The sequence below is a fragment of the Grampus griseus genome (genome assembly GCF_964374135.1).
Source record: "Grampus griseus genome assembly, chromosome: 1".
Taxonomy (NCBI): Eukaryota; Metazoa; Chordata; class Mammalia; order Artiodactyla; family Delphinidae; genus Grampus; species Grampus griseus.
Window position 1 is genome coordinate 179,238,964 of NC_139017.1, and position 24,110 is coordinate 179,263,073.

The 24,110-nt window shown below is 45.9% G+C and overlaps 1 protein-coding gene across 1 annotated transcript in view; it reads left to right on the forward strand.

Annotated features, from left to right (window-relative positions):
* Positions 1–24,110, forward strand: part of NPHP4 (nephrocystin 4) — a 134,831-nt gene that overhangs the window by 47,037 nt on the left and 63,684 nt on the right. The window contains exon 11 of the mRNA XM_082656753.1: positions 17,565–17,747. Within this exon, the coding sequence (XP_082512879.1) occupies positions 17,565–17,747 (183 nt within the window). The remainder of the gene's footprint in view (positions 1–17,564; positions 17,748–24,110) is intronic.

A 24,110-nucleotide genomic window follows, 5' to 3' on the forward strand; every position in this document is an offset into this window, starting at 1 on the left:
TTTTCTTAGAGTGGACTTTGTATGTGCCCACGTCAGAACCAAGAGTAAGAATCTATAGGATTCAGTTGGAAGGAATGTAACAAAGAGACATCATTTACATCATCGCTGCAGATTTTTCGGAAAACCCAAGTCATGCTCTTCTTAAGATTCAGATTTTTGTTTGAAAAAGCAAATATCAATTTAACAAGTAAATTAAAAATAAAAATAGGCCAACAAGACACCTTCTGTGGTGGTCAGTCTGCCCGCATCACCGTGCAGCTGAGGCAAGAGCAGGGGGCTGGGAGCGGTCTTGGGGGGTCTTTGGAAGGAGAATGGGGTGTCAGCACAGCTGCTGTGTTAGTTCCTGATGTCCTCTGGTAGCAGTGAACTGACCTCTCTGATGTCTGTGCCTCGTGTAATTCAGAGTCCTAATCAGGTGAGCAGACCCAGAGGCAGGTATTCTGAGTATAGGCGAACGAATGATGTCCGTTGTTCTCACAAAGTTCTTGTTCCCAGCTCTGCTTTTCTTTCTTTGTTACCAGAAATTTCAGCTAAAATGCAACTGTATGCAGATATGCTTGTCAGCCCGGGGCAGGCCCTCCGGGCCTGGGGTGGAGCTTTACCAGGAGGGAGGGGCTTCTGGGGCTTCCCCATCCTGGGGGGAAGTTCGCCGGCTCAGGTGCAACATCCCTGGTGCTGCCACTGGGCGTGGGCAGGGGGTCGGTACAGAGGGAGCCCCTGAGGAGCAGAGGGCCTGGCTCTCCACTCATTTACGTTTAGATTGTGTCCCCTCGAGAACGTTAATTACAATTCGCTTGTGATTATAAAGCCTGTGTCCTGAAACTTTATGTCTTACCCAACACTTGATTGTTAAGTTTTTAACTCTTCACTGAAATGCTTACCCGCTGACAGGTGGATCGGCCTCGCGCTGTTGCTTGTGGAGCTCTTGGAATGTGGCTTGAAATAGCTCATCAGTTCTTTTTGATGTGGAGGTTTATCTTAACATGGAATATTGGATTCCGTTTTACTGTCATCAAGTGTACTTTCTTCAGTGTAATCTGGAGAGGAAATGTTCCTGTGTCTGAAATGAATTTCCGCACAAATTACTTGCTGCATGGAACAGTGAGGATGGGTTAGCATTCCGGGGGTGAAAACCAAATCAGACATGCCCACCACAACCAGACTTAGACGTACAGGAGAAAACTAGCCTGATGCTGTCGAAATGGGCTTTCGCTCCTTCCCCGAGGAGTGTCCCAGGAGGGGACGCGGCCCACTGGGCCTCCTGCAAGGTCAGGGCTCGGCCTTGGAGGGACATGTCGCAGCTGGCATGCTCCTGCTTCCCTCTGCAGTCCATTATGGAGCGTGTCTTCGGGTGCATTCAGCCTGCAAATTCCTTTCTCCCCTTTCTTTCCTTTTAAAAAACTCTATGTGGTGGACATGCCAAGTGTAAACAAAAGCAGACCGGATAGTAAAATAAGCCCCAAGGAGCTTCAGCAGTTATCCACTTCGTGGACACTCTTGTTTTGTCCATACCCTCTTGCACAACCCATTTTGGTTCATTTTGAAGCAAATTGCAGTCATAATTGCATCTGTTTTGATTATTGTGAACATTTCGGCATATACATTCTTTTCTTTAAGACCTTTTTTATTATAGAGACTTTCGAATATGAAGATAGAAGCGTACGATAAACCCAATGAATGTACCCATCGCCAGTCTCCGAAGTCATCAGCTCCTGGCCAGCCTTGTCGCTGCCTTTCTTTCCTGTCCGCATTCCTCCCAGATTATTTTAGAGCAAATCCTAGACCCCGTGCCATTTCCTCTGTGGACAGTGCAGGAGATCTTTCCAAAAGATGGGGGTAAAACTTCCCTGCAATACCATCGTCACACCTAAAAAATAAAACAAAGTTCTCGGTATCATCAGTCACCCAGCCTGCCTGGGTGTACGTTTTAAATATTTTCCTTAATCAGAAATAGACCTTTGTGTGACTGTTCACTTTCAAGTGTTTATCTAGATCAGCGAGAGGCCATCTGGGCTAATAGTGCCTCCAGTTTATACCCAGTCACCTGAGTCTCAGAGGATTGTTTTGGTCCTGAATATTTTGGTAGTCATTAGACACAAACTAGAAAAAAGTTTTGAGAAGACACACCCCTTGTTTGTAATCTGTTAGCCAGAACGACTAAAGCCTTTGTGATTTGTCTTTGGGTTAAGTGTTCTTCTGATCCAGACAACGTACCTTCTAGAAACCTGAGTCCATGGGGACAGTGCACCCACAGCAGAAGGCCCGTTTGGAAATGCCGTGAGCTTTGCAAGTGTGGCCTCCAGAAACATTTGCTGTTTGAATAAAGCTGATAAAGCAGACTGCCTAGAACATGAGAGTGACGTGGAAAGAAGGTAGCTGTAAAAATAAACAGACCCAGTGTCCTTTGCTGCGTTTTTATGTCAGAATAAGTGCAGATCACCACGGGGCTGCGAGGGGTCAAAAGAGCTCTTTTCTGGGGAGTAACACAGCAAAATAACCCTCTCCCACATCTCTGGGGGGTAAAACTCTAATTTATTTATATATTTGCTCGTATTCTTTGAACAAAACAAGTTCATATAACAGAGATTTGAGTGCTTAACATAGGTATCATGCCTGGATTTACTCTGAAAATTACATAAATTTAAACTTTCTAGAACTTGGAAATACAGATGTCTTGAGGGTTCTCTGGAGAGCTTTCAAAATAACCCCTCCTTGGACCCTGGAGCCAGGTCCGTGTCCTGATTGAGTCACCTTGCAGCTGTATACACGTTGCAGCCATACATCTCGCTGTGCTGCAGCTTGAGGTTGTCACCATCAGAGGCCCCCCACCGAGCGCGCAGGACCTGCTGAGTTTCCGACTGTCTGCTTAGGTGGAGGTTGCTAAAGAAGAGGGGATTGGTGCAGAGTCTTCTATTTTGTCCTGAATGTTGGGTCTCCCTTATGGTTTTAGGAAAGATAACAACTCACTTTTTAAAAATTGTGTTATTTTTGTCTTTTTTTTTTTTTTTTTGCGGTACGCGGGCCTCCCACTGTTGGGGTCTCTCCCGTTGCAGAGCACAGGCTCCGGACGCACAGGCTCAGCGGCCATGACTCACGGGCCCAGCCGCTCCGCGGCACGCGGGAACCTCCCGGACCGGGGCGCAAACCCGCGTCCCCTGCATCGGCAGGCAGACTCCCAGCCACTGCACCACCAGGGAAGCCCTATTTGTCTTTTTTAAAAAAATGTTTTTTCATTGAGGAGAAATTCACATACCCTAATACGATTTTTAAAGTGTCCAATTCAGTGGTATTCTGCCTTACTTTTTTTTTTTTAAATGTCTTTTTTTCTTGTGGGAAAATACACATAAAATTTACCGTCTTAACCATTTTAAAGTGTACAGCCAGTGGTATTAAGTACATTCACATTGTTGTACAGCCGTCATCACCACCCATCCCCAGAACTCTTGTCGTCTTGTAAAAGTGAAGCTCTGCGCCCATTAAACAAACTCCCCACTCTCGCCGCCTGCTAGGCCCTGGGAACCACGATTCTACTTTCTGCCTTTATGATTTTGGCTGTTCTAAGTACCACATGTAAGTAGAATCATACAGTATTTGTCCTTTTGTGACTGACTTATTTCACTTAGTATAAGTCTTCAAGGTTCATCCATGTTGTAGCATATCATAGAATTTCCTTCCTTCTTTTTTTTTTTTTTTTTTGTGGTACGTGGGCCTCTCACTGCCGTGGCCTCGCCTGCTGCAGAGCACAGGCTCTGGACGCGCAGGCTCAGCGGCCATGGCTCACGGGCCCAGCAGCTCCGCGGCATGGGGGATCTTCCTGGACCAGGGCACGAACCCGCGTCCCCTGCATCGGCAGGCGGACTCTCAACCACTGCGCAACCAGGGAAGCCCTCCTTCCTTCTTAAGGCTGAATAATATTCCATTGCATGGATAGACGGCACTTGGGTTGCTTCCATGTTTTAGCTATTGAGAACAATGCTACTGTGACCATGGGTGTACGAGTATCTCTTTGAGACCTGCCTTCAATACTTTTTGTGTATATACCCAAAAGTGGAATTACTGGATCATATGGTAATTCTATTTTTCACTTTTGAGGAGACACCATTCTGTTGTCTACAGTGACTACACCATTTTACATTCCCACCAACAGTCCACGTCCTTGCCAATGCTCATTGCTTTCTATTTTTTGGATAGGAGCCATCCTAATGGGTATGAAGTAGTATCTCATTGTACTTTTTTTTTTTTTTTTTTTTGTGGTACGCGGGCCTCTCACTGTTGTGGCCTCTCCTGTTGTGGAGCACTGGCTCAGGATGCACAGGCTCAGCGGCCATGGCTCACGGGCCCAGCCGCTCCGCGGCACGTGGGATCCTCCCAGACCGGGGCACAAACCCGCGTCCCCTGCATCGGCAGGCGGACTCTCAACCACTGCGCCACCAGGGAAGCCCTCATTGTACTTTTGATTTGCATTTACCTAGCAATTAGTGATGTTGACCGTCTTTTCATATGCTTGTTGGCCATTTGTGTGTCTTATCTGGAGAAATGTCTAGGTTTTTTGCCAGTTTTTTATTGGGTTGTGGAGTTTTCTGTATACTTTGCATATCAATCCTTTATCAGCTATACGATTTGCAAATATTTTCTCCCATTCTGGGGTTTCCCTTTTTACTCTGTTGATATTCATTTCACTTCCAGCCTGTATGTGTCTTTGGTTCTCAGGTGGGTCTCTTATAGACAGTGTATAGTTGGATCATGTGTTTTTATCCATTCTGCCAGTCTCTGTCTTTTGATTGGAGAGTTTAATCCATTTACATTTAAAGTAATTTCTGATAGGGAAGGACTTACTTCTGTCATTGTGTTATTTATTTCTATGTGCTTAAAGTTTTTTTTTGTCCCTGCATTACTCTTTTCTCTTGCGTTTGGTTGATTTTCTTTGAAGTGAAATGTTTAAAGTCCTTTCTCATTTCCTTTTGTGTATATTCTATAGCTCAGTTCTTTGTGGTTATGGGGACTACCTTTAGCATCCAGAAGTTATAACACTAATTTGAATTTGTACCACCTTAATTTCAATAACATACAAAAACTCTGTTCATTTGTAGCACAGTCTCCCACCCTTTCGGTTGTTGATGCCACAGTATTACATCTTTATACATTGTGTGCCCAAAACATAAAATAATAATGCTTTTCAATGTGTTATTCTCTTAATTTATGTAGAAAACAAGATATGGAGTTACAAACCAAAGTTGTAGTAGCTTTTACACTAATAATTTGTGTTTTTCCTTTATATGTATTAGTGTTTTAAATCATGTAGACAACAAAAAGAGCGATAACAAGCCACTGTTTCAATAATATTAGCTTTTATATTGTCCATATATTTACCTTCATTGAGATCTTTTTTTTCCCATATGGCTTTGAGTTACTGTCCAGTGTCCTTCCATTTCACCCTGCAGGACTCCCTTGAGCATTTCTTGCAAGCAGGTCTAGTGATAATGAACTTCTTCAGCTTTTGTTTATGTAGATATGTCTTAATTTCTCCCTCACTTTTGAAGGAGAGTTTTGCCAGATATAGGATTCTTGGTTGACAGTTTTGTTTTCCTTTTAGCACTTTGGTATGCTGGCTCACTGTCTCTGGCCTCAAGTTTCTGATGAGAAATGTGCTGATAATCTTATTGAGGATCCCTTGTACGTGACAGTTTGCTTCTCTCCTTGCTTTCAATTTTTGCTCTTTGTCTTTGTCTTTTGAAAGTTTGATTACAGTGTATCTCAGTGTGGATCTCTTCAGGTCCATTGAGCTTCTTGGATGTTTATATTCATGTCTTTCATCAAATTTGGGAGGTTTTCAGCCATTATTTCTTCAGATACTCTCTCTGCCCCTTTCTCTTGCTTGTCTCCTGAGACTCCCAGGATGTGTATATTGGTCCAGTTGATAGTGTCCCATAGGTCCCTTAAGTTCTTTCTGCCTTTTTTTCAATTTTTTTTCTTTTTCAGACTCAGTAATTACCATTGTTCTATCTTCAAGTTCATTGATTCTTTCTTCTGCATGTTCAAATCTGCCTTTGAATCCCTCCAGTGAATTTCTCATTTTTGGTTATTGTAATTTTCAGCTCCAGAATTTCTTTTTAGGTTTTCTGTCTCTTTATTGATATTTCCATTTTGTTCATACAGAGTTTTCGTGATTTTCTCCACATCTTCCTTTAGTTCTTTGAGCATCTTTAAGACAGTAGTTTTAAGGCCTTTGTCTAGTATATCTACCATTAGGTCGTTTTCAGGGACAGTTTCTGTTGATTTATTTTTTCCTTTGAATGGGCCATACTTTTCTGTTTCTTTGTATGCCTCGTGCTTTTGTTTTTGTTGTTGAACACTGTGTCTGGATTTCTCCCATCCAGCATTATGTTTTGGACATTCATTCATGTGGTTCATTCATTTTTTATTTTAAATTTTAAAATTTACTTATTTATTTATTTTTGGCCGCGTTGGGTCTTCGTTGCTGTGCGCGGGCTTTCTCTAGCTGTGGCGAGCGGGGCTACTCTTTGTTGCGGTGCATGGGCTTTGCATTGCGGTGGCTTCTCTTGTTGTGGAGCGCGGGCTCCAGGCACATGTGCCTCAGTAGTTGAGGTACGCGGGCTCAGTAGTCGTGGCTCGCGGGCTCTAGAGCGCAGGCTCAGTAGTTGTGGTGCACGGGCTTCATTGCTCCGTGGCGCGTGGGATCTTCCCGGACCAGGGCTCGAACCCGTGTCCCCTGCATTGGCAGGCGGATTCTTAACGACTGCGCCACCAGGGAAGTCCCGGTTCATTCATTTTTATTGCTGAGTTTTCTGTCCTATGAAACTGTTTCTTCATTTTTCGCTTGGTGGGCTTTTCTACTTTGTGAATGGAGCTGCCCGAAACATTCTTGGGCAAGTCTTTTTATGGACGTATATTTTCATTTCTCTTTGGTAAATACTGTGGAGCAGAGTGGCTGGGTCACAGGTAGATGTGCGCTTTCCTTGTAAGCAGTGCCAGCCTGTCCAGGTGGTCGCACCAGCACTGTCTGAGGGCTTGGTTGCTTGCATGCTCACCAGCATTGGATTCTGCTTGTCATTTTAGTTTCAGGCACTTTAGGGGTTGTGACTGTGGCTTTGCTTTGCATTTCCTTGGCGACCAGTGATACTGTGTACTTGTTTGTGTGTTTGTTGGCCGTTCCCAATCTGCCTTTGTCAAGTGGTCATTCCATTGTTTTGGGTTGTTTGCCTTTTTTATTGCGTGGATGGGGGTTTCTTTTATATATTTTGGATATAAATTCTTTTTCAGATACATAGATTGTGAATATTTTTTCAGTCTGTGGCTTGCCTTTTCATTTTCTTCACACTGTTTTTTTTTTTTAAAGGCATAGTGGGACTTTATTTTGTTCTGTCGAAAACTTTTTATTATTTCTGTAAAAACTTACAGACAAGTTGCAGAAATACAAAAAATGCTGGTTTAGTCTTGGTTCAGTTTCACTGACTGATTACATTTGCCCCATCTGCTTTAGTTGCACTCGCTTGCTCACATTTCCTCCCTCCCTCCCCGTGTGTGTGTGTGTGTGTGTGTGTGTGCACGCGCGCACATGTGTGCATGTATGTAGACTCACACACGTATTTTTTCTGAACCACTTGAGAGTAAACTGCAGACATCACGCTCCTGACCCCTAAATGCCTCCATGCCTCCTTGAGATTGAGGGTGTCCCCTGTGTAAGCACAGTGCAGGGTCAACCTCAGTTCACTTAGCATCAACTCCACGCCCCCATCTCCCATCCACCTTTCGGTTCTGCCCATCCATCCAGCCGTGTCCTTTGCAGTGTTTCTCTCAGTACAGGACCCAGTGCAGGATCACACGGCTCTGTGGTCTCCTTCAGCCTGGATCAGCTCCACAGCCTTTCTTTGTCTTTTTAAGACTTTATTTTTTATGCCATATTCTCCCCCCTTTACAAAATGTCCTAGAGAGCAAGTTCCTTATTTTGGATTTGCTGATGTTCCCTCCTGGTGGAGTCGGGTTGTGCATCCCCGCTGGACACTGTGTGAGGCGTGTCCCCAGGGTCTCATGGCCACAGGTGCAGGTGCATGGTGTCCATCTGAACCGCACTGGCCTTGTTCACTTGGGTCGTCTGGTTGGGTGTTGTGTGATGCCTCCACCGTGGAGTTACTGTTTTCTTCCTTGCAACTAATAAGCAGACCGTGGGGAGGCTCTTTAAGCCACGCACATACCTGCTCCTTGTCTGAATGTCCCCCTAGGTTGGCATCCATTGCTGCCTCTCTCAGAAGCATGATTTCCAACCCCAGCCTTTCCCCCACATGGCTTTCCACTGTCCAGAACCCTCCCTTCTCCGTCGCGGATGGATTAATTGATTGACTCGGCCATTGAGTCCATATTGGTATGGACTTCTGGATCCCTGTTTTTTTTTTTTTTTTTTTGCGGTACGCGGGCCTCTCAGTTGTGGCCTCTCCCGTTGCGGAGCACAGGCTCCGGACGCGCAGGCTCAGCGGCATGGCTCACAGGCCCAGCCGCTCCACGGCATGTGGGATCTTCCCGGACCGGGGCACAAACCCGCGTCCCCTGCACGGGCAGGCGGACTCTCAACCACTGCGCCACCAGGGAAGCCCTGGATCCCTGTTTTTAAAATGACCACCCCTAATTATTTTTGGTGTTCAGATTGTCCCATACTCAGCCAGAGTCCCTTCAGGCCGTGTCCCTGTGACATCCCCGTCATGTTTTGTTCTTTTGAGCGTTTTCTGGCAGAAGATGCTTCAGGTTCATCTTGCCTCTTCCCTGTTCCAGCTCTGGAATCAGCCACTTATGTGGGGAGCTGTGGTTTACCACCTCTTCCTTTTTCTAAAACGCTTTTTATTTTGGGAAAGTTTTAGATTTACAGAAAGACAGTGAAGATAGTGCAGAGAGATCCCATATACCCATTCCCAGTTTCCCCTATTATTAACGTCATTAGGATGGTACATTTGTCACACCTCATGAACCAGTATTGATGCATTGTTACTAACCGAAGTCCATACTTTTGGTAAGTCGAATTTCCTTACCTAATGTCCTTTTCTGCTCCAGGACCCCATCCAGGAGGCCACATGACGTTTAGTCATCATGTCTCCTCAGGCTCCTCTGGACTGTGACGGTTTCTTAGATTTTCCTTGGTTTTGATGAGCCCTGGCTCTTTTTAAAGGGGAAAGTGTTAGAATCCAGGTCTGGGCGCTGGGATTGTCTTTGTTTCTAAGCCCGCTCAGTGGACAGAGCTCGGACAGTTTACATATGGAAACACACATGCACGTATATGTGCACACACAGGTACGCATGCATACACATACTTAAATAGACGCACACACATGTACACGCATCCGTGTGCATGCACACGGCTTAGGAGTTGAGCTGTTGCTGACCCCATCCACCTGGCGGGGCGCCCCAGGCTTCACCTTCCACGTTTGCACCTCTCCTTCCACAGAGGAGCCTGGCTCCCAGTGCCGTCCTCATGGCAACTCGCTTGCTCAATCCTAGGAGGCACCTAAAGTAACGTCAGAGTAGCTTCACCCAGACAGCTGTCAGGAACAAACCTACCAGGCAGAGTTCAGGGTTCGTTAGTGGCCGAGACCCAGCGGAGCAGCCAGTGTTGTCCTGGGTCCCTTGGCTCGGCCCCTTCTGTGTGTTCACGCTGTTCATCTGAATGCAGTCGGGTCCTTCTGTTTCTCTTTGCTTTCAGTTTTATAGTTATTTCCCCTGCCCGTCCTTATTGAGTTAGTTTTATTTTTTGAATATAAAGAACACAAATACAGTTTTGAAAGTCAAAGTTCTACCAAAAGGTGGTCCGAGAAGAGTCTCCTGGTGGGAGCCAGCTCTGTGGCTCGGGGCCCCTCCTTCTTGGGCTGCTTTGTGCGAATATCACAGATGTGTGGGTGTTGACTCAGCTCCTCTTTCCACACGGGGTCGGGGGGAGCAGACCTGTGCGTGGGCCTTGCGGCTCGTTGCGTCTTCTCGCCGGCGCAGCTCACCCTGGCAGTCCCGCCCGGCAGTCCTGCCTCCCCGCTCCTCCTTCCAGCTGCACTTGCTCCATTGTGCTCTGCAGTTTATTTGCCCAATTACCTATATTTGGATATTCAGATAGTTTCCAGTATTTTGCAGCTGTAAGCGATGCTGAGATGAATGGTCTTGTGCGTGTGCACTTTTGTATTGTAGGAAGGGCACCTTCAGGGAGAGCTCCCAGAAGTGGGTTTGCTGGATTGGAGGTTAAATGTATATATTGTGCTGTTAACTGTTGTCCAGTTTCTCCAGAGGGGTTGCACGCTGTTCTGTTCTCACTGGCAGTGTACTGGGGGACCTGTCTCCCCACTGGCTCACCAATAGTTGCATCGTCAAGCTTTTGAGTTCTGCTAATCTGATGGGCAAGAAATGGTATCACAGTATAGTTGAATTTGCATTTCTCTGATTATAAATGAAGTTGAACATGTTTTCATATGTGTGTGAGTTGTCTATTCATGTCTTTTGCCCATTTTTCTGTAGTGCTCTTGCACCTTGTCATCAAATGTTAAGAGCTCTTTGTATGTTAAGGATATTTCCTCGCTTTATCTGAGACATATATTGCAGATATTTTCTCCCAGTTTTGTCATTTGTCTTTTTATTTCCCTCGTCCCTGATTTTTTTGGGCCATGTGTCTTAGTCTGCTCAGGCTGCTGTAACAAAATGCCATATATTGGGTGGCTTAAACAACAGACATGTATTTCCCGCAGTTCTGGAGGCTGGAGGTCCAAGATCAAGGCGCCTGCAGATCTGGTTCCTGGTGAGGCCTCTCTTCCTGGTTTGTGGACACCACCCTCTCGCTGTGTGCTCACGTGACCTTTCAGTGGTGTATGTGTGTGGAGGGAGAGGGGGAGCTCTCTCTTTCTCTTCTTATAAGGGCACTAATCCCACTATGGGGGCCCCACTGTCATGACCTCATCTAAACCTAAGTACCTCCCAAAGGCCCACCTCCAGATGCCATCACTTTGGAATTAGGGCTTCAATGTATGAATTTTAGGGAATGTTTGTTTTGGACAAACATTCAGTCCATAACGTCATGTAAACTTCAAAATTTTTTGATGCAGTCAAATGTATCCGTCTTTTCTTTCGTTGTATCTGGATTTTGAGTCGTAGTTAAAAAGCCTTTCCCTACTCCTATAGAAGAATGTATCCGTGTTTTCTCCTAGTACGTGTATAGTTTCAGTTTTTATGTTTAGATCTCGTTTGTGGTGTGAGGAATGGGTCTAATTTTATCTTTCTCCAGGGGCCATCCAGTTGTCCCGATACTACTTATTAAAAAGTCCTTCTGTGCTGCAGTGATCTAAGATGCCTCCTAGTCATACGCTAGGTCTCCGTTTACACTTGCATCTGCTTCTAGATCTTTATTCTGCCCGTGGCTGTTCTGTTTCTGTGCTGGGACCACAGGGTCACGGCCGAGGCTGCTGGGCCTCTTGGTGGCGGGTGCGGCCTGCAGCCCCTCCCCTTCCTGGCGCTTCCTGCTCTCCCCACGTTGGCTTTTCCCGAGGAACTTCGGCATCAACAGGTCTAGCTCCATAAAGAGAGCTCGTTGGCATTTTTATTGGGATTGCATTAAATTTATTAATTTGTGATGTCATAACCAGGAAGAAGGGAAGTCTTTCTGTTGGTCCACTTCTGTTTTTGTGTCTTTTGGGAGTGATTTTAAATACAGGTTTACAATGTAGATTTTAAACAGTTGAACAGTTCTTACTAAGTTTATTCACAGATATTTAATTTTTGTGCTGCTCTTGTAAGTGGGATTTTCTCTTTCATGTGTTCTGGACCTTCTTTTTTTGTGGACAGTCATTAAACAGTTTTGTTTTTTTTTTTTTACCAGCACTTTATATAGCTTTTGTCATGTACCTCACAGTTTTTTAAATTACACTTTATTTTGACGTCATTACAGATTCACATGCTGTTGTAAGAAATAAGCAGAGAGATCCCATGTCGTCTTTACCACTTGTCCCCAATGGTAATGCTGTTTCTTGGTTTCAAGTCCAGCTGGCCGACTTTTTCTTTGAGGTCTTGCATCCTCCGCACGGCCTCAGCCTGGCTGGCACGGAGGCTGTTCCCCTCCGTCCCTCTCCCCTGCGTTCCCTCGCCTGCCCTGCGTGTTTCTCTGTTGCCCGCTTCTCTCCCGCTGTGCTCAGGATTTCATGGTGCCCTGGGGGTTTGGGTAGGGGTGGCAGCAGACAGCTTCAGGCTTACTTCTTCCCCAGGTGGTGACTCCGAACGCAAGCGAGCCGCCTTCTCCTGAGACCCCACTAGGAACCCCACATAGAAAGGCTAGGGCTGGCCTCAGTGCATCCCTTCCCTGTAGTAGTCGTTATTTCAGGCCGTGGAATTCCCTGTTGACCTGCACTGGGGTCACGGCCCCGTGGAGCAGAGGTGCCCGCAGGAAGGGATGCCAGGCTACCAAGCCTGAGCCCCAAGGTCAAGGGCTCTGTAGGACCCCGTGGGAGATGCGAGGAGGGAAGCGGACCCCGGCAAGGGGCCGGTTCTCCAGAGGAAGCAGATACAAAGTCCCTGGAGTGCCCATGCTCTGGCTGCTGGGCTGCAGACTCCGAAGGACAAGAGGCTGCACACCTGTCCACCTCACCAGCCACGGCCCCAAACTCAGGACGGGTTCCCTATTGCTTCTTTCAGCTCTTGTTGAGTTGATATCGTTTTGCAAAGAGGACCCGAGTGTTATGAGCCCTTTAGCCAGTATGGAGAGTAATTCTAGGTTTACAGCTTTCTTAAAACCATACCCCTGTTGTTTTTCATTGCTCATGTGTATGTTTAAAAATAATTACTGTACTCTGTAGAATGAAATGAAAATATTGCCTGCCAAATGATTACTGTGCTTTTAAATGACTCTGCATACACGGTGTTGTGTACGGGCAGCTTAGACGACTTTATATGTCGTTAGGTCTCCTTTTCCACCCTGCATGTGTATGAAGGAAATCAGTCTGCAGCAGCTGCCGCGTTCTCTGTACGTCTGAGTTGGAAAAGCTTTTGGCGTATAATCGATCCACTTCTGGAAGGAATGACTTCCGGCTGATGGTATGTGGTATGTGAGCCTTTGCTTTGCCCGGTGGTCCTGGGTGCCTCGTGCTCCTTGGCGGGAAGGAGGGGGGAGATTCTGGCTCTGGACGCCTGTTTCTCTCCTGACTCTTCCCCTTGGGCGTGTTTCAGGCTCTCGGGCCTTGCGAGGTTCACCTCAGTGGCCCGGCAGCCAGTGTCCTCTCAGGAGGATGCGGGAAACAAGTCATCTTACCCTTGTGCGTTGCCTGTGGCCCAGCTCTGAGACCTCAGAGCCGCCGGCTGCCAATGTGGACCGGCCCCGGCTCGTAGGCGGGTGCACGCTCCTTGGTCTGTGCCGCTGGGGTGGGCCTTGGCCCTCCCTCCGTGGTCAGCATTCGCGGACGGTGCAGAGGGTCACATGGACACCCCAGAACAGACCTGTGCCTGGCCCAGGCCGGGCCGCCTTCTGCCCGTTCCTCCATCTGTCCCGTGCTTCCTAAATCTCTCTCTGTGACTCGCGGTCACCACAGCCTCTGTGATGGGCGTGCTGTCGGGGACATTTGGACACGTTCTGCCACAACAGTTTGCTTTTCTCATTTGTGCTCACCAGGGGCCCCAGCGTGGCTGCCCCCATCCAGGGTCTGGCCCTCGGGCCCAGCTCTGTCTCGGGAGGTGGCCTCAGGGCCAGGGGACCTCCCCCCACCCCATGGGTTCCCTGTCACCTCTGCAGTGTGTTTCTGGGCGTCGGGCTGCGGTGACCAGAGTTAGCATGGAGGGGGCTCAGTGGGTGACAGGGGCCCCGGCAGGAGGAATTAGGTCTCACTGAAGAGCTAAAGGAAAATCAACCTCGTGAAATGACCTGAAGTCGTACCTGCCTCGAAGGGGTTTCTGAGTTGCTCTGAGGACAGAGGCGGAGGGGACTCCTCCTGGGGCGGCCTGAACAAATTGTCGCAAACTACTTGGCTTCAAACAAGAGGCATTTATTCCCTCCCAGTCAGTTCTGGATCCAGAACCTGCTGGGCCAAAGTCGAGGCGTCGGGAGGGCCTTGCTCCTCTGGAGGCTCGGGGAGGATCCTTCCTGCCTCCTCTAGGTTTTGTTCCTGGGCTGTTAAAACGAAGTGTGGGAAGTGGGTGTTTGTGTGACTGACAGCTGCCTTACACAGAAGAGTGCCGTGCAGACTGAGGACGAGCAAATCAAAAGGTGTGTGAAACCGGAAGCTGGGGATCCGTCACCGCATTGGAAAGGTTGAGCCAGAAGGGGTTGCACAAGTAGCATGAAAACGGGGGCACGCTTTTTATTTTCATTTGGATCCTGTAATAAACTCACAAATTTTTTGGGACATGGCTGTTGGCAAACGTAGTCTAGGTAGTAGTGAATCCTTAGAGTTGTTTTAGTGGCCAGTTTTGCTAATACATTTATTTATTTATTTATTTATTTTTGCGGTACGCGGGCCTCTCACTGCCGTGGCCTCTCCCGTTGCGGAGCACAGGCTCCGGACGCGCAGGCTCAGCGGCCATGGCTCACGGGCCCAGCCACTCCGCGGCATGTGGGATCTTCCCGGACCGGGGCACGAACCCGTGTCCCCTGCATCGGCAGGCAGACTCTCAACCACTGCGCCACCAGGGAAGCCCTATAATTTATTCTTAAAAAACAATAGACTTATATCAACTTTTCCCTGATGCACTGTAGTTGTTCAGTACCGTTTTATCCTGTCAATGGCTAACGAGATGGGAAGGGCAGACCGCCATCTTTGTATTTGACAGACATTGAAAGTTACGGCACAGAATCAGACGCTTAGGATTCTTAACTCGGCCTATTCTTCGCTTGTACTTCCAGGATGTGGGTTATTTTTTTTTTCTCATTGAGTTGACAGGGACCCAAATCCTCGCTCACGTGGTGGTATGAAGTATCCTACCCATGGTCTGAAGTTTGGCTCCAGTAAACGGTCAGAATAAGCTGCAGTGGGTGGTGTGAGGTCCAGTTACGAGGGGGCCTCGGGAAAGAGAGATTAATTCACAACCAGACACTGATTCTGCATGTTCCCCCACATGGATATAAAGGATATAACGGGATGGGATATCATCTGGAACAGTCCGGGAAGACTGACTCGGATGAAATGCATGCTTCCCGTTCTGTACTGGGGTCCCCTCGTGCACACCCTCTGCTGTGGTTTGAGCCAGTTGGCCATCAAGCCGCCTGTGCTGGATTCCAGCCAGGGTCCTTTTGTGTGTGTGTGTGACGATCTGCCCTTTACCTGAGTGCAGTCAAGTCCTGGCTGTGACAGTGGCACACAGCTCACCCGTGTCCAGCCACACGAGCAGGGTCTGTGGGGAGCCCCGGGCACACCGCTGGAGCCTTCCCTGCTTGCGTGGCCCCAGACACAGCTCGGGTCAGAGGGTCCCCGTTGGCGTCGCCTTTCCTTTGGGACCATGCTCTGCACCATCACAGGCAGGCTTGGGCTTCCATTCCTTCCGAGAGTCCGAGGCCCCCTCCTTGCAGGCTGTCAGCCTCCCTGTGACCACGGCCTGAGTTTGGGGGCGGCTGGGTTAGTGCGTGCAGCCGGTGGTCAAGAGGGACGGAGGGCCCTCGGCTCCCTCGGCTGCCCGGCGACACTGAGGAACCACGCGGGCCTTTGCGCTCGTCCTCCCAGGAAGGGAGATGCTGTGGCCACGTTGCATTTTACACCTGCCGCCTTTGGGTGGCTTCTCCCCAGCATTACCACCGAGGCTGGGAATTGTGGGGCAGAGGCGGGCGTGGCCGCTGCCCCGAGTCCCGGCTGTCAGTCTGACTGTGGTTAGTGCCGCTGGGCTCTTGGGGTGGAAAGCGCTGTTCCTGGGCTCCAGTCTCACTTGGTGTCGCCAAGCGCCCCGTGTCCTCTGGCTGCGAAATGGCCTTCCTGGGGGAGCCGATGTGCCAGGGAACCTGCAGAATCTGCCATTCAGGACCTGGGGCAGAGCCGTTGTCTCTGAAGCTGCCATAATGGGGTGGATCACAAGTCTTGTTGCCCAGCCGAGCAGGAATTTCAGGACCCGACCACGGCCCACTCCGAGTTCTGCTTTATTCTTGCTGCTTTTTTTGGACCATTTTTAAAGTCTTTATTGAATTTTGCTACAATATTGCTTCTGTTTTATGTGTTGCTTTTTTGGCCATGAGCCATGTGGGATCTTAGCTCCCCGACCAGGGATCGAACCTGCACCCTTGCATTGGAAGGTGAGGTCTTAACCACATGACCGCCACGGAAGTCCCTCTTGCTGCTTTTTGAATAAGCGGATGAAAGTGGTTTCTTTAAAACGCTACTGAATCAAGCCCTGAAGCCGTATTTGTGAAAATGGCTTTGTTTGAATGTGGAGGCTAATTCTGGGGTGTCCTAGGGTCCTCTTCCCTTGCATCTGGCCAATGATAGAGACAGTGAAAGAAGGAACAGCATGTAACATTCTGCCTGACTGATTTCCTAATTACACGTAAGTTACATAGATAGAACATACCATTAGGAGCTGAAACTTCGGGGGAGAAACTGTGTGCTAATAACCCTAAATTGAATATCCACGTGTATTCTTTTTTTTAATTAATTTTTATTGGAGTATAGTTGCTTTACAATGTTGAGTTAGTTTCTACTGTACAGCAAAGTGAATCAGCTATACGTATACATATATCCCTTCTTTTTTGGATTTCCTTCCCATTTAGGTCACCACAGAGCATTGAGTAGAGTTCCCTGTGCTATACATTAGGTTCTCATTAGTTATCTATTTTATTTTTTTATTATTATTTTTTTCATTTCATTTATTTATTTAGTTTTGGCTGCATTGGGTCTTCATTGCTGTGCGCGGGCTTTCTCTAGTTGCGGCAAGCGGGGGCTACCCTTCATTGCGGAGCATGGGCTCTAGGCTCGCAGGCTTCAGTAGTTGTGGCACGTGGGCTCAGTAGTTGTGGCCCACGGGCTCTAGAGTGCAGGCTCAGTAGTTGTGGCACACGGGCTTAGTTGCTCCACGGCATCTGAGATCTTCCCGGACCAGGGCTCGAACCCGTGTTCCCTGCTTTGGCAGGCGGATTCTTAACCACTGCACCACCAGGGAAGTCCCTTAGTTATCTATTTTATACATAGTAGTGTGTATATGTCAATCCCAGTCTCCCAATATCCACGTGTTTTCTTCATCATTTTACAAAGTGTCTCATCACTAACACAGAGTGCCATTCCTGGTGTTTTATTCATGGATTTGGGTAGATGTTGGCAAGGCACAGAGTGTCTGAAAACCTGCAGGAAGATCCTACAGGAAGAGGAGGAGTCATAAAGATGGTGTTGGTCTTCAAGAGGGTCCTGGTTGGTGGCGGGGGGGGGGGTCCCAGAACCGGAGGCTGGCTTCCCTGCTCTCTTTGAGCCACTGATGTGATGCCGTGTGCTCCTCCTGTGGCGGTTCTTTCTTTTGTGATGACCCCCTGCCTTGCTCTCTAGTGAAATTTTACCGGGAAAGCACTGTTGATTTCCCCCACCCAAGTGGGCTTGGTAACGACTCGTGACCAATGTGCTTTGTTTCCATTCCAGGCAGCTGCGGTCACCTCCCTGTCGAACCTGGCGTGTATGCACATGGTGCGCTGGGCTGTCTGGAACCCCGTGCTGGAAGCCAGCTCCGGGCGGGTGACGCTACCTCTACAGGGTGGGATCCAGCCCAACCCCTCGCACTGTCTGGTCTATAAGGTACCCCCAGCCAGCATGAGCTCCGAAGAGGTAAATTGTTAGAGGCTCCGTAAGTATGATTATTTTCTACGAGCTTCTAGCAGGTTCCTGCATTTTCAAAATCAGAAGCTGACAAATACGTTTGCCGATGTTTCATGAGCTCTGTTTTTTCATGTCAAGGCTGTGCCCTTAAAAAATAAGTGTGGTTTCTGAGTCGTAGTCGGCTGTGAACTCACTGAGGCCGGTTTTATCTGGGGTCCCATAATGTCCCCGGTCATGTATCAGTCTCTCAAGGTGACCTGCGGGCCTGTCACCCTTATTTGTATACATGGTGCCATGAGATCCACTTCTGTGCTTTTTAAAAAGCCCTCTTTTTTTTTTTTAATTTATTTTTTTATTGAAGTATAGTTGAATTACAATGTTGTGTTAATTACTGCTGTGCAGCAAAGTGACCCAGTTAACATATATATATATACGTACATTTTTTCATATTCTTTTCCATTATGGTTTATCACAGGGTATTGAATATAGTTCCCTGTGCTATACAGTAGGACCTTGTTGTTTATCCATTCTAAATACACCAGTTTGCATCTGCTAATCCCAAACTCGCCCCCCCAACCCCCTCCCCCTTGGCAACCACCAGTCTATTTTCTATGTCCCTGATTCTGTTTCTGTTTCATAGATAGGTTCGTTTGCGTCGTATTTAGGATTCCACGTATAAGTGATATCGTACGGTATTTGTCTTTCTCTTTCTGACTTACTTCGCTTAGTATGATCATCTCTGGGTCCATCCATGTTGCTGTAAAAGGCATTATTCTGTTCTTTTCTATGGCTGAGTAGTATTCCGTTGTATATATGTACCACATCTTCTTTATCCATTCATCTGTCCACGGACAGTTTGCTTCCCTGTCTTGGCTATTGTGAATAGTGCTGCTGTGAACATTGGGATGGATGTATCTTTTTGAATTAGAGTTTTCTCCAGATATATGCCCAGGAGTGGGATTGCTGGATCATGTGGTAATTTTATTTTTAGTTTTCTGAGGAACCTCTCTACTGTTTTCCACAGTGGCTGCACTAGCTTACATTCCCACCAACAGTGTAGGAGGGTTCCCTTAATAAAAAGGCCCTCTTGAAACGTTTGGTGCCCTGGGGGCTGTGTCTCGTGTGCACAAGGCTGGGATGGGAGCCGGGCGGTGGGCACTGCCCTGGCTGGTCTTTGTGGCTTGTCACTCACACCCACTGGACCTCAACTCTCTCCAGCTGTGTCTGGAGGGGAGGGACCACAGCAGGACTTAAAAAAAAATCCATTTTGAAATGAAGCTTTCTCTGATCCCCAGTATAGAAAGCAAATAAAAGTGGGGCAGGGCCAGTGGAAGCGTGTGTGTGTGTGTCTTATCCCCTGGCCTCCACTGGCCTGTTGGTGGCCTTGCGGGGTGGGGAGCAGAGACCTGGGGGCCACAGACACCGTGTGACACCACTGCTCTGGCTGATGTCCCAAGTCCTTCCTGACGCTACTAATGGGTTGTGACAGCGTTTTTGCCTGGGTGTGTTGTTTGAGTCTTCTGCTGACATTCCTGAAATATACCCGTCCTGTCTCAGCAGCACAAACAGGAGTCTTTTAGGCCTCAATTGTCTAATTTTTCTTCGGTAAAGGACCAGACCTGTTATATCAGTATGTCATCCGTGTGCTGAGTCTAGTGACAAACATTATCTTCCGTGTTATTATTTATGGTTTGGATTATGCTTTGGGAACCTGAGTAAGGGAGCAGCTGATGGTGCAGCTTTTCTTATTATGAGCAATGTCCCTGGTTATGGGGTCCCATTTTGCTGCACTCCCACATGGTCTGGTTTGAGCCCTTATTATAAAATTGCCATTAGAAATCCTGACGCCATTGCCGTTTTCTCATTCTCATTCTTTCTCTCTCTGTGTACGTATGTATGTGAATAAATCCTTATTCTGTTTAATTTTAGCCTTCTCATGCCACTACATTTCCTTCGCTTTTTAAGTGTGTAAACTATATTGGAGCATAAGTGTTGCGAAGGTTTGACTGTCTTAAGGACACAAGTATATTAAATACCATCATTTCTCATGAGGAATATCACTTCTAATCAGGGTTTCTCACCCTCAGTACTATTAGCGTTTGGGGCCAGGCAATTCTTTGCTGTGGGTCTGTCCCGGGCACTGGAAGGTGTCAAGCAGCATCCCTGGCCTCTTCCCACTAGATGCCAGTAGCATCCCCCCAGTTATGACAGCCTGACTGTCTGCAGACATAGCTGAATGTGTTCTTCTGGGGGCAAAAATCGCCCCCAGTTGAGGACCACTACTCTAAACAGATATAATTAGCTAAAATAATAAACTACCACTGGTCACAGACTTGATCCACTCTCCTGCTCTCTAAAAGTGCTGCTCTGCTTCTTCCTGTATTTCTCATCTCATGTAGCAGTGCCAGCATCTGCCCAGTCAGAGGGGTGAAACCTAGGTAAGCCTTGTCTCTGCCTGTGCACCCGTCAGATCTTTATCTTACTTGTTCATTCAGTGACTTTTTATTGAACACCTGTATCTGCTCCGGGAAAAATATCTCTAATCCCATGGAACTTACAGTTGAGTAGGAGTGGCAGATGTTAAAGAAAAAAAATACATGCTATACACATCCTATAATTTTTTACTAAGTAAATTTTGCGGTTTATGTTATTATGATTATTTACTGTGAAGGTAAGTAGTGTATTATGATTATGTTTTCCTTCTTAAACAACTCCTGTGTTCTTTCCTTGAGCAAATAATTGTCTTTAAAAAAATTAATATCTCCAGAGGCAGCCGCTTTCAACTCTTAGCTGTGACATATGGTATTTACTTTGTTTTCTAACTATTATGCTCCTACTGTTATTAGTATATCAATTTTAGAAATTGCATATTGTCTTACAGTAATGATAGATGGGACCTTTAGCTCTTTTATACACTCCTGCACTTAAAGAACAACCCCACTCTGTCCCCCCACTGCTTGGCCTTGCATTCAGGCACTGTTGCCAGAGGTGTGCAGCACAGTGGGGTCTGGCCAGAGGATTGGAAGGGGAGCCCCAGGAAACTGGAAAGAACTAGGGGGATCTGGAGAGGGAGGAGCTTGGAAAGTACCCCATAAAGTTGTTTAAGAAATGCTGAGCTAACCCCCAGCTTCACGTGCCTGAATCTGACCCCAAACAGCATATCGCAGACTTTGAGAACTGGACTGTGGGTGGGGTTGCCCACTGGGTGGACCACATGCAGGAGAGGCCTGAGTATCACTGCACAGGCTTTGAAAATGGAACTGGTGTTGAAACCACCACCCGCAGGAGGCTGGTTGGAAACTGGGGCTTGAACCCAGCTGGGTGGATTCCTGACTAAACAAAAATACCAGCGTTCTCCATAGGATTTAAACGAGACTCAGAATCTTATAATGTGGCATTCAGAATGTCCATGATACAAGCTAAGCTTAATTGACAAAGAACCAGGAAAGTCTCCACTCGTAAGGGAGAGACATTCAACAGACAGCAATACCGAGGTGACGCAAATGTTGGAATTATCAGACAGAGCCTTTAAAGCAGGCATTATCAAAATGCTCCAGTAAATCGGAGTGAACACTTTTGAATCAAAGGGAAAGATAGAAAGTCTCAGCAAAGAGATGGAAGATAAAGAAGAAGCAAATGGAAATTTTAGAACTGAAAAATAAAATTGCCAAAGTAAAGTATTCGCTAGGTGGACTCAATAGCAGAATGGAGATGACAGAAGAAACAGTCAGTGAACTTGAAGGTAAATCAATAGAATTTATCCAGTCTGAACCACAGAGAGAAAAGTGATTGGAAGACAGTGGACAAAGCCTCAGGGACGTGTGGGGCAGGACCACAAAGGCTAACACCTGTGTCGTCAGAGTCCCAGTAGAAGAGAAAGGGTTCTGTGCAGAAAAAACATTTGAAGACACGGTGGCTGAAAACTCCTCTAATTTGGCAAAAGACTTAAACCTACAGATTGAAGAGGTTCAGTGAACCCAGAGATAATTGCAAAGAAATCCACAACCAGACACATCATAATCAAACTGCTAAAAAATAGAGACAAAGTCTTGAAAACAGCCATAGAAAAATGATGCATTACTTACACACAGACACTAATTTGAATATCTGTGGGTTCCTCAGCAGAAATCATGGGGGCCGGAAGGAGATGGAGCAACGTTTTAAAAGCAGTAGCAGAAAGACCCTGGAACTCAGAATTCTGTTCCAGCAAAAGTCCTGCAGGAACGAAGGTGAAATAAAGACATTCTCAGATGAACTAAAACTAAGAGAATTCATTGGCAGGAGACAAGCTCTAAGAGAATTACTAAAGGAATTTCTTCAGACAGAAGAGAAATGATACCAGATGAAAACTTGGTACATCAGGAATGAAGGAAGAGCATCAAAAATGATAACTATAATATAGTATTCTCCTCCTTTTGAGTTCTTTAAAATATGTTTGATGGTTGAAGCAAAAAGTATAGCAGTGTCTGATAGGATTCTTAAGGTATGTAGGTATAATAGGTAAGACAGCTATAATACAAAGGGGGCAGGTAAAGAGACCTGTAGGGTGATAAGCTTTCTACATTCCACTTGCGGTAATAAAATATAGATTTTGAGTAGATTGTGAAAAGTTAAATATTTACATTGTAAACCCTAGAGCAGTCACTAAAAATAGGATACAAAGAGACAGTGAGAAACCCAATAGATAGATAAAATGGAATAATTCAAAATAAGGCAAGAAAGGGGAAACAGGAATGAAAAACAGAGGGAACAAATCATAGTAAAATGATAGTTCTGAATCCAGACACACCAATAATTACATGACATATAAATAGTCTGAACACACCAACTTCAAGACAGAAGTTGTCAGGTGGCATAAAAACTCAAGGTCCAACTGTATGCTGTTTACCAGGAGCTCAGTTCAAATACAACGATGTAGTAGGTCAAAAGTAAGAGGATGGAAAACCATTCTGTGCAAACACTATTCAAAGGATAACTAGAGTAGCTCTATTAATACCAGACAAAGTAGACTTTGGAGCAAAAGAAATTGCTAGAAATTAAGAGGGATATTACATATGATAAAAGAGTCAATTCACCAAGAAGACATACAATACTAAAAGTGTATGCATCTAACATAGAGCTTCAAAATGCAAAAAACTAATAGCGCAGAAATAGACAAATTAACAGTTGTAGTTGGATATTTCAACACTCCTCTTGGAGTAAACTATAAACATGTAGATAGAAAATCACCAACATATGGAACTGAACAATATCATTAAGCATCTGGATCTAAATGACCTTTATGGAACGCTCCACCCAACAACAGCAGGATACACATTCTTTTCAAGTGCACATGGAACATTCACCAAGATAGACCATATCCTGGATCATAAAACAAGCCTTAATTTTAAAAGAACTGAAATTACACAAGGTATATTCTGTGATCATAATGGAATTAAACTAGAAACCAATAACAAAGATAACATAAAAAATTAGAAACACTTGGAAATTCATACACTTCTAAATAATCCATAAGTCAGAGAGGAAGCCTCAAGAAAATATAGAAGATATTTTGAACTGAACAAAAATGAAAATACAACATATCAGATTTCGTAGGGTGCAGCTAAAGTGTGCTTACGTGGAAATTTATAGCGTTAAGTGCTTATATAACAACAGAGAAAAGTCTCAAATCAATAATCTAATCTTCCACTTTTAGAAACTAGAAAAAGAAGAAGAAAATAAACCTAAAGCAAGGCAGAAGAAAGTCAATAACAAAGATAAGAACAGAAACTAATAAAACTGAAAACAGAAAAACGGTAGAGGAAAAACTAGAGAAAGCCAGTGAAATAAAAAACTGATTCTTTAAAAAGCTCAATAAAATTGACAAACCTTTAACAAGACTGAAAGAGTAAAGAAAAGAGAGGACACAAATTACTAATAATAGGAATGAAAGAAGGGATACCACTACAGACCACACAGGTATAAAAAGGATATTAGGGGAATACTATGAACAACTCTATGCCCATAAGCTTGAAAATTTAGATGAGATGGATGAGTTTGCCTTAAACAACAAACTATCAAAACTTACCCAAGATGAACTAGATAATCTGAGTAGTCCTATAACTTTATAGAAAATGAGTTCATGGTTAAAAAACTTTTGAAAAAGAACTATCCAGGCCTATTCACTGTAAATTGTCCTAAACGTTTTTTCCTTTAAGGAAAAATAACACTGATTTTATACATTCTCTTCCAGAAAGTGGGACAGATAGGAGCAATTCCTAGTTCGTGTAACAAGGCCTGCATTACTCTGATATCAAAACCAGAAAAAGGCAGTACAAGAAAAGAAAACTATGGATACATAAGCCTCATGAACTTGGATGCAAAATACTCAAC